This window comes from Brugia malayi (genome assembly GCF_000002995.4).
Source record: "Brugia malayi strain FR3 genome assembly, contig: Bm_v4_Chr2_contig_001, whole genome shotgun sequence".
Taxonomy (NCBI): domain Eukaryota; kingdom Metazoa; phylum Nematoda; class Chromadorea; order Rhabditida; family Onchocercidae; genus Brugia; species Brugia malayi.
In genome coordinates this window covers 9126349-9137791 of record NW_025062476.1, presented here as the reverse complement: position 1 = coordinate 9137791, position 11443 = coordinate 9126349, and the positions used below count along the sequence as shown (strand labels likewise).

At 31.4% G+C, this 11443-nt stretch overlaps 1 protein-coding gene across 4 annotated transcripts; it reads right to left on the bottom strand.

Moving 5' to 3' along the window:
* Positions 1-2651: 2651 nt before the first annotated feature.
* Positions 2652-9864, bottom strand: Bma-ast-1 (Uncharacterized protein; the record flags this gene model as incomplete). 4 transcript variants are annotated; one of them, XM_043079002.1, is made up of 8 exons in its annotated part: positions 2652-2783; positions 3052-3191; positions 3424-3684; positions 3861-3908; positions 6772-6853; positions 7046-7131; positions 8672-8798; positions 9685-9864. In XM_043079002.1, the coding sequence occupies 8 exons, from the start codon at positions 9862-9864 to the stop codon at positions 2652-2654; spliced, it is 1056 nt and encodes a 351-aa protein (XP_042934936.1). The 4 variants fall into 4 exon arrangements, with proteins under 4 accessions (XP_042934936.1, XP_042934935.1, XP_042934937.1 ...); XM_043079001.1 differs by having other exon boundaries at positions 7052-7131; XM_043079003.1 differs by lacking the exon at positions 9685-9864 and having other exon boundaries at positions 8672-8759.
* Between the last annotated feature and the right edge of the window lie 1579 nt (positions 9865-11443).

Genomic DNA, 11443 nt, shown 5'->3' with positions numbered 1-11443 from the left:
AAAGCATATTCAAGTTATCAAACACTAGATAACAATAACTGGAAGTGATGTAAGTAAATTGGACATTTAAGGAACACAAAAATAAAAGAATGGTCCGTATATCACACTGGGAGAATTAAAGTCAGTGATGACCACAAAAAAGAACACAATCCAGAAATCTCTATTAATTCACACCAGTGGAACTACCAGTAAGATGTTTTATGTGAAAGAGAAGCCCTGAATCATGACTGATTGGTATTCTACCTCTCAACTGCAATCATCGCTAACAAAGAAACGTTAAAATGCTCGATGTTTCAACACAATTATATTAACAAACTACGTATACGTTTATGCATGCATGTACGCAACCTAACAGAATTTAACACGGTGCAATGCTCCGCCCATCAACACATCAATAACAAGAAATTGCGCTTCATTTTTTATCTCAGTTTGCATCGGTGGATGGGGCGACAAAATCCAGCACTCTAAATAATAACTGCACAGTCCTACATGCAGTTTGCTTTAGTAAGTCACTTGCACAACTGCATCCTACTAGCAATTGCGTAAGAATATATGGGTTGCAACGTGGTACAAAAGGTGTGCAACACAGATCATCACAAAGTTGTAAATTAGTTACAGCAATTTGTCGTTGATCTATTCGGAAATGCTCCCTCACATCAACATGAAGTTCTCATTCTGAAAGATTCTAAGCAACAGTTGTCTTATACCTTACTACTTCATCTAATCCGTATAAAGCCAATAAATTCCTTAAACAAAAAAAAAAAAAAGCTCATAAGAAATGAGAACGCGATTTAAAAGCCCAGAAGCAGTAAGTCGCTCGTTTACTGGTTTTATTCTGGCCCTCAATGAAATTAAGTATCTCATCACGAAATAAGCCAACACTTTATTTGCATTTTCAGATTATCTATTCGATTTGATGTCAGAAAAAAAAAATTTTCGGAGAAAGTTCGTAGTGTAAATTGGGCATATCAGCTGGTTAATTTTTAACTCAAGTTTAATTGAAAGGACAATCTTCTTTAACGCTGAAAATGTGGTTGGCAAGATTTTTTTTTTTTTGTTTGATATATCAGTAATCTCTGAGTCTTTGCTCCGATAAGGATATCATATAAATCGCTTTGGAAAATATGAAGAAAATGATCGTGTTCTAAACCAAATTATGCTATTAAGAGAATACTCTCGATTACATGAATTTCAGTGTTTGCTTTCTAAGGAACCCGAAAATGTCGTTCAGAGATATTTCCTTTGTCTTTTCTGTTCAAATTTTCTCGAAAAAAACAAGTGCTGAAAGGTTAACTTTTACTGCGTTATGTGATGTAAAAAAGTGAATTTTAGCGCCAACACTTGAAATTATTTACAAATGCATGAGAAGTTGCATTACCTAATTGCTATAATAGTATAACAATTTCAAACTGCAATTTTACCCGGAAATTTTAGTTTTTTTGAGAATCTGTTGGAAGAGATATTTCTATTACAGCTTTATCACTTTTTATTATGTGAGTGATAATAAATAAACACAAATATAAATAAACATGAATTAAGAAAGCATTTATAAATGTTATGAGATGGCCTTATTTGCATATTTCATTCAGTTATCAGTTGTTGATATCAGAATGAAATTTAGGGATGATCAACCTTTTAACTTTTGACACATAGTTGACACCATTGTCTGTACTTGCAATTTTCATTTTTAATTTATCCATGGTTAGCTTATATCAACTTATAAAAGGAATGATGATAACTTATTTGTGATGAATTTTGTTTGGTAGAAGCTGACATCAAAAATTTCACTTTTTGCTCAGTGAAAGGGAAAATTATAGTTTTTTTGGATAGTACTCGATAATTTCATCCACCTCGGAGTCAAGATCTCTAAAGATGTATTTTTCTTCAACAGCTAGGCGATAAAATTTGCTAAAATAAGTTCAAAGATCTAAAATTTGAATATCTAATGTAAAATCTAAAGTAAGGTCTAAAATAAGTTCAAAATAAGTTTAGATAAATTCGAGAATACCATTTTGGTGGTACCTGGTTTTCTTCGTCCCGAGCAAATGAACTAACCAAAACCCAATTGGCGAAAAATTGATGAAAAAACAAACTATTGAATATCTTCCTCTTGATTTGTACAATTTTTTCATTTTGAATTTTTATATAAAAATTTTATGGAATCTCAATTTGTGTTATTACATTGCCATAATACGTTAAGTCAGAAATTAGAGATTTTCAAGCGAATAAAATTACAGTGAGATCGGTTATAAGGAACAAAATAAATTCGCAAAAAATAAAAGACTATCGATTATCTACATTAAAAAAAAAACGAATGATGATGATGTATATTTGTATTCAAGGGTTTCTGCTATTAAAGCTAACTCTGAAACTTTGCTCATTTATAAAATCTTCAAATGCTGAGAAACATAATACTATGAAGTTGACATCAAAGACAAATCAGTGTTTCGACAGGAATAATGCGCATGCACAAGAAAAATTCATATCAAATACACAGACGTAAGAACTATATAAACATCTTTCAGTTAAATGGGGAAATCTAATAAGTAAAATCAGAATTCAGAAAATAATCTTCTTATTCTTGATCTATAATTGAATTAATGGACAGTAATTTTCATTTTTGACTATTATCTTACATCGATCGACTAGTACTATATACATTTAGGGTAACTGGATGACGCATAGAGCGGAAAATTACGTGCCTGCAGGGCACCATTACCGGATGTACCAAAACTAGCATAGCCAACCGGTGGATTGAACAAAGCCCCTGCTGCAGCAGATGCCTGAAAGCTCGCATTCTTAAAATATCAGGATCTTGGAAATATTAAACAATAGTTTAAATATATTTATCCAAAAGTTCTAATTGTAAACATGGAAACGAAAAAAGATAATCGTAAGAAAGTGCGATAAGATAATGTCTTTATAAAATATAGCATTTTATAGTCTTATTTCACCTCTACTGCATTTAATTTCTCATTAATAAAAGCTATGTAAATAAATGTATTTATCTTAGTTTCGTTTTAATTACTATCACAAATGCTATAAGTGAACCTGGAATTGAGGTGTCATAAGTGTGCGATAATTTGCGGTAGCCCACGGTGCATGGATGAATTCTGAAGAATGTAGTCGTGATTGCTGGAACAGATCTGATGAAGTGGTATTTGTTTGCGGTTGTAGAGCTTGCGCTATTCCTAAAACTTAGTTTATAGTGTCTTACTTTTTCTAAAATTTACAGAACTTCTTTTCAAATTTTCTTAAGCGAAATAGGAGACCGTGGTATTATTTGATTTATGCGACAAGAGAATTAAATGATAAGAAACTTCTTTATTCTTGCTTAAAATAACTGTTCTTCAAAAATAATTGCGACAGTAACTTTAGTTATTAAATTTGTTAGACAATAAAGTATCAGTTTTCTTTTCAAACCTTGAAAATCGAATTTGTAAGCATATCGCTTTCCATGCACCTTACACATAATATTTTTATCATAGTAGTATCGCAACGCCCGGCTCATTTTGTCATAATTCATATTTGGCTTGCTTTTTCGTTCACCCCAACGACGAGCCACATCGTCTGGATCAACTAACTTGAATTCACCATTCGTACCCTCCCAAGTGATAGATTCCGCATAGCGGCTATCTGACAGCAACTCCAGAAGGAACTGCCAAAGTTGAATTTGTCCACTACCTGATAGTTTTTATTTGTATAGCTGAATAAAATTTTTAAATTAATATGTTGTAATTTTCATTGCCAATCATTATATTGCAGTTCTTTCATAGATTACAAAATTCTTCTTTAGCGAAATATTTGAAAAACAACCACCGCATATTTTCGAAACAAAAGTAGTTATTGTGAAAACTAACCTGCACTTGCCAGTCGACTACTTGTCGGACCCAAGATTTGATACGGATCTGAAGACTTTATTAAACTTATTTAAAATATTATTTTCAAGCTGTTAATTTTCAGGTACATACTTTTTGCCATATATTTTTCACACAGGTAATTGCAGTAAAATATGATACTGATATTAGCATAACAGCCAAATCACTGATGGATGAAATAAGTAACAATTTTCTGTTACATTTCTGTAGACACAAACATCAAATCACTATGAGTAAGTCCAAATCTATCATTCCAACTCTTCAAGTATTAAATATTTTGCCAATATTTGTTTTAGCGTGCCAAGAATGTTCCCCGACAATCCCGAGATATCGTAGAAAATCAGTTTGTTTAAATGCTCCACTGATGATCATTTCTTCATCATTTTATCGTGCATGTGCACCGCCATTTGGATGATTGAATTTGTTTTGATTGATTCATTCTTTGTATAATTCATTCAAATGAAGTCATGATTTCCATTTTGGAATCTTTCAAGACATGTGAAATAAGTTTTGGCGTTAAAGAGGTGCAAAAGGAAGAGCAAGGGACAGAAAGCCTCTGATTAGGCTTATTGAATTTGAGGCTGAGCAGACTCCTGAATGAGTATACTATGAAAACATTGGAGTTAGCGATGCCTTAAATTGAAGATGATGGAATTAAAGGGAAAGAGAGAAAAGGAAGAAGAACAGGATAGAAAGCAGTTGACCCTTACTTTATTCTTACACAGCTAAGACAGTCAGAACAGAAACTCATTTTGTTCTTTGAAGGGTTTAGTCTTAATTAGCTTAGTAGTACACTAGCAAACTATAACAAGAAAGTCAAGTTTACGGTAGTTGAAAAGTATGCAATTAGTATCGGCATTATAAACCAGCAAGTCTTGGCCTTATTTCAATCGGATTACTTTGCAAGTAAAAGAAAATACTTATTACTGATGACCAATTCACTTTTCATGTTTATATTTATTTGCCTATTAACTCAAAAAGATTTTCAAAAATTACGTCAAACAGTAAATATTACTAATGATATTATGTGAATTCAGCAACTCTATCAAAACTTGATGAATTGTTTTCAAATTTCAAAAGTATAAAAAAAAAAAAGAAAAAAAACGACCAAATATTTTTCCATTTAAACATTTGGATAATTAGAATTTGATTTTGGTAAATAAAATTGTACAGATTTGCCCCATTTATTGTTCTATCAATTATATCTTGAAGGGAAATAATTAGTGTTCGATTTTGATGTGGGGTTAAGGACTAGGGTTACATGATGGACGTTTCAGTAAAATTGTCGTACGGGTACTGCCGTGCTCATTATGTTTTTGTTAGACTGCTGCAGCTGCCATTCCTTGATTTCACTTATTTATCTACCTTTCCTTACCCATTCATTTCCATGCTTTTCGTTTGAAAGCAGAGACTAAAAAGCTTTTTTATAAGATTAAAGCCAATTTTACTGATCCATGATGACCTTTCTGCCCTCTTCCACAAATACCTAACAATGTTTGAACAAAAATTTCTTTTAATAAGCCTTGCCGTGTCCATACACTTTTTGAAAGGCTTTAGTTCATCCTATTGAAACAAAATTGCACTTGTGGAATGGAACAAGGATACAAGTTAGATTATGAGGTCTTAACAACTCTATTCATGATATGTCTCTTGTTTTTAAGATTGCTGTACAAGGATGTGACACCTTGTACAGCAGTGTAAATCGGTAATTCACTCCTACTTACTGCAGAGAATTCAGTTGCTAACAAAATAAATTGTGTATATTGCATAGAGAACAAGACTTTTTTCTTTTCCAATTTCTTCTTTCAGACATAAGCATTATACAAAAGCAACCTTTCTGTAGAAGGCCACAGGTCAAACAGGTAGGGAAAATGAACATAAATAAAAAGATACGTCATAAATTTGAAAATTTGCTTCAATGCGTTGTCAGACTTTTTCTGATTTTTATTTTGTTTTTAAACCAATTCAACTCAAATTATAAGGACTTCATTCATTTAAAAAAATCAATCTAGTTAACTTCTCGTTTCATTTTGGTGGTTGAAAGACAGAGATGTTAAGTGAAATGCAACTTGTCATTATATTGCAACTACCGCATATCGATTACAGTAATTTGCATAATACTTATGAACCTATTATCTCATTACGCATTCTTTTTGAAGGTATGATAGAGTGCTTTCAACGAAAGGAAGAGACAGCGCAGTGACGGGATGGGATAGAGGTAAACGATATTGGCCCCCTTGATACTATCAACACAATCTTGGGCTGAATCCTGTCGGCTTTCTTTGTTTAATTCTATGTAATAGCGCTTGCTACACTCTCATTTGAGCGCACATGTAGGCTACACAACGACAATAAGCTTTCGAAACATATTTGCCAATGTGCCAATATTTACCACAAAATAATAGCTCCCTTTAAGAAATCCCTATTATCGGTTTCGCTTTTCTTGCTAGGAGCTATAACAATTACACTTATAATAAAGAATGAGTAATTGGGTATATGAACCAAACTATGCTTCGTATAGAATTGCCACAATTAGTTTAAAATTGTTAATCAAACTTTCTAGAACTTTAAAAAATTTCTAAATTCATTGATTTTAATAACTGTATATAAATGTAATACTAAATGTTAAAAAATTTTTAGATTTAATACATGGAAAATCAGACTGAAATTATAGATTTCAAGTGTTTATAAAATTACTTTGACTTCCTAATTGAGATGATAATTTGGAGTGAAAGAATATTCAGTGACTGATTAATTAAAACCAATCAAAGCAAATCAACAGGAAATTGAAAAACGGTGAGTAATGCTTAGCATAAATTGACTCCTGTTGATCGCTTAAAAGCATGCTTTGAATTATTGGATCATATCCCATTGTAATAAAATGTACACAAACCAGGTTGTCCAAATGCTGTTGTATGACACGTCGGTAGTCGTAATGATGAGCAACTGAAGCACGATGAATTTAACGTTGTTGGCTAAAATTTTACACAACCTTGAACAACAAAATTATATCCCAGCTGATTGAATTTCAATTATTTTTTTCAACCGTTTTAAAAAATCGAAAGTTGAAAATTAATACTAAATATTTTAAATTATTCGCCGATTAATACCACCGCATAATTTTCAATCTGTGGTAATATTAATTGGCGGATGATTTAAAAACATACCTTTACCTCCTCCTTTACAGTTGTGGTCGTTGTCGACGAATGAGTTGGTGCCGTAGCATGAAATGAATTAGCGTTCAAATTCATCCCTATAAGGAAGGACAGGATAAAATAACAAGTACATTGTCAGAAAGTTGAACAGTAACTCAATATGAGAATGTAAATTAGTAAAAAGTAATTAGTAATAAAATCAAATTTATGTTCACTCAATATAAAAGATCAGTATGTGATATTTCAAAAAGGCTTCACGAAATCCGAATCCCTGATCTGATATGTGCTATAACATTTGCATGTTTTGTTACTTATTTCTTTTTTAAACTTAAAAATAAAGCAAGAGAAAAAAATATGAATAAATAAGCTTATACTTTTGACATGAGTCAGAATTTCAAACAACATTCAACAGATCAAAGAAAAGTTTGGAAAATAAAATTTCGATAAATGTTTATTTGTTCTTTTTACAAATTTGACTGCAATAACATTTGCCTCCGAGGAAGGAAATCAGTTTATTACTTTGCCCGAGAACTGGCTTTCAATTCTGCCTAATTCTTTTCAGTCCCTTTTAACCTTAATGTTCTGCAATTGAAATGTAATAAATTTCGAGATAAAAGTAATTTGAAAAATATAGCTATTGAACTTCAAAATTTTCCTAATAAAATTTGTACCGCTCCAATCAAATTGACTATTATTCTTTCTTCAAATTTATAGACGTAACTTTTTGTAATGAAATTTGCTTGCTGTTCTGCTACTGTTCTCATTTCTCAAATAATAACGCTATTAAAATATCCCTCCAAGAAAATTGACACTAGAAATTTGCACAAAAATCAACAAGACATGTTTGCTTGAGTTTATTGCAGCTTCACATAGGAATTCGGGAAATCAAGAACCATTATCCTCCAAGTCTATGTAAAATCCAACTAAAAATCAATAAAACTGTCAGCTTTTCAAAATTCCCTTCTTTACAAATCATTAGCTATCTCAAGCGCACATTATTCAAGAGAATGCTATAATTTGTATAATAAATAGAGTTAGTTTCTATGCAGACGAATCTTGTTTAAATAAATTTTTGAATGCTATGTGAAGGGAATTTCGTTTTTGTTTATTCTTGAATCAGAAAAAGTAATTAAACAAACTAGACAATTGGAATATTTTAATTTACTTATATCACGAAAGTATTAGAGGGATTAAAAAGCATTTCCAGGAAGACACAAAACGAGTTAATTGAAATCCATATCAATAATAAGACTCATTTCGAAGGACTTATTTTCGAAAGTTAATTTCTAGAAGTCATTGCTTTGAGAAAAGAATGCTTAATATAATAAATTAGTTTCCAAAAGCTTTCTTCGAGATAATGCGCAAAAAGAATCAGTCTTAAGTGCATTTCACAGTACTTGCTGAGTCTTCGAGAGGTTACAAAAGGAATGTTGTACTGATAAAGTATCGCGTTACCGTGACATCTACAGTAACAGATCGTTGTGTCATCATTAATTTCCCTATTCTTTTGTATTGCAAGACATATCAGTGAATATGAAATCTGGGAAATGAATGATAAAATGAAAGGATCAATTTAAAATTCAAGAAAAAACTAATAAGTGCTCAAGCAACAACGAAGCACTGAATAAGAAAAATTACCGGTTTGATGAGTGATTTGCTGTTTATGCGTTTGTATCGAAGTACTGCTTGTGTCATAAAAAATGTTCCTCTGTGAAATGGGAACCATATTTGCTGTAGTGTTAACGTTCGCATTGGTTGCTGATAACTGAAAGGAGAATTGACGTGTTTTACTTATCAATAGAATAGTTCTACTTAAGTGGTACATAATTACTAAGTTATAAACAAGCCTTTTGCTTAATTTTAGTCCGTCAAAATTTCTTGATTTTTAATTTATTTTGCTAATCTATTTCGAAACCTTAAATTCTATCATTACTGTAAGTGCAGAAAAATGATTTAGTTCCCAGAATATAACAACAAAATAGCTAATTCGGAAGTAAAGCTAACAACGGTCAATAACCGTAATTGCAACTAGAGATCTTCCAAACCATGCTCAGCATTTTACTACCCTTAAATATCATGCGGCAAATTTTTGCTGAACTAAATAATATGATTTTAATTCTATGGGTTATAAAATGCAACTTCTAGCAATCAGAGCAGCTTCATGAAATTACAATTACTTTAACAGGCGTAATGATTTCATAGATTTCAAATCATAAAATTATGTTGGGAAAGTGAAACTATGGTAGATCAAAAATGCATTCAGCGCAAGCATTTGTAGCTATTTTTTAATAATTTAGAACAAATTAAAAAAAAAAAGATATAGATTTATCTATATTTTTGCATCTGAACTAATCAAACTTTTGAAGGAGTTGATCATAATCTTTGAAGTAATATGTATTGAATACAGTAGAATGTTTTAAACATATAGCTGCAAAAGTTATAAGATACATTAAAGTGGAGTAAAAGAGTAATGAAAGTTAGTGATATGCAAGGTGAAATCTATAATGAGCTAGATATCTGGTTAGATTGGAGGGAAAGAGTGATGAATGTTTAGAATTATTTGTAAAGCAGAAAATAAAAACTAGCCAATATGGGAAAATGAGAAAGACATTGTAAGTTAAGACGGGATTTCCGATTATTTTCTTCAATACCTGAAAAGCGCCGAAATTAAAATTGGTAAGAGCGATGTTTGGCTGTGGATCTTTGCTTACTGATGAGCTTGTACTAGTAGCTGGTCCAGGTAGAGCCGATGTTGCCACTTGTAATGCAGGCAGTAGTGGCGCAGAATTAGGATTAGCTGGTTGCTGTCGAACATCCGATTTTGAATCCATTTGCAGTCAGTTTCCTTCCCGTACTGCGGCGATAACGTCCGGCATCTCCTTCCCCTCTGATTTCCTTCTTTTTCTTGGCTCGGAAGCCTTGGAAACTATTATGATCGACCAACCCATCTTCCAAGAAGGACACACCATATCTGTGGTTCGTTACGGAAGTGGGCGGGGTGAAAAGCACGCTGAACTATCGATATCGTTAGCCCAGCAGTTGAAGTGCCAAACTCTAGCCAATCATTTGTACAGACTTGGCGGAAGGGGTGGATCAACAGCAAAATGAACGGTAATTAGGCTTTTCTTTTCCCTTTCATCTCGGATAATATCAAAAGTACTGAGGTTTTCTAAGTCCAAAGCTAACCTCTAAATCTCTCGAAGCTTTAGACACCTTGCATTGCTTCTGCTATTGATGTTAAAGATAAAATGCTTTGAATTGCATTCATTTCTCAATGCCAAACAATAATTATTTCTCTTTATCGATGTCAGATATTAAAAGATACTAGAAAGAAGAAGAAATGGATACTAAAACTTCGACTTCTTAATATAACTTTAAATATATTAATGCTTAAACTGCATAATGTCACATTTTTATGTTTAATGTTACATCCTAATTATATTTATTTTTCAACGGTATTTTATAGAGTGCTTGTCTTCTACCTTCTGCAATTTTTTCCATTATAATTTCCTTATAAGATTAAACGATGAGACTAATGGATGGTGCATTATTGTTGGATTTATAACAATCCAAATTTCATTTAACTTTTAATTTTTGTAACAGCCAAAAAAATGAAATGCTGAAGTGATTTATTGAGTATTAATTGTAATACAAAAATGAACAAAATTTAAATCAAGTCCAATTTAATACGAATATTTCTATTGATACCATAGGAAAAACTTTTTTACTTATCCGAATTACTCGGTTGCACATTTATGTGAACCATTGATTTTAAGATATCTTAAAATCAAATAAAGCTAAACTCATAGAGGTTACTGTTGATGCCATATTATAAAATTTAATATTATTTGTCGCTCAATTTGAAACCGATTATTTTTAAAGTTGCACGAAAAATTCGGATTTTCCAAATTACGGAACTAATTTTTGCCGACTATTTGAACTTACTAAGAGATTAGCAATTGAAAGAGGTTTGTGAAAATTATGAAATGCAAAATTATTTCTTGAATGAATGGAAATTTAACTTTCTTTCATCATTTCCAAATCACTCCTTCAATATTGCAAAAAATCTTTATATTATTCGACTACATTTTCAAAATCTTTTTAAAAATGTTTTCATTAATTCAATTACTTCCTGATTCATCGGTACAAACAATTAGAACATAAATGTTGTTTCATAATTATTTACCTTCAGGATGTTGAGAATCAAACAAAATTTTAGTAGAATGATTTTCTACCATAACCTTATAAATAAATGGAATATAGAAATATTGTTTAAATAAATTTTATTACTACAAAAGAACAGAAATTAAATGAATTTTTCTGCATATGCTCCAGTAGCTATTACTTTGTTACTCAGTTTGATGTTTTTTATTTATTATCATTTCACAGTGAGCAATATTTCCTAAAATA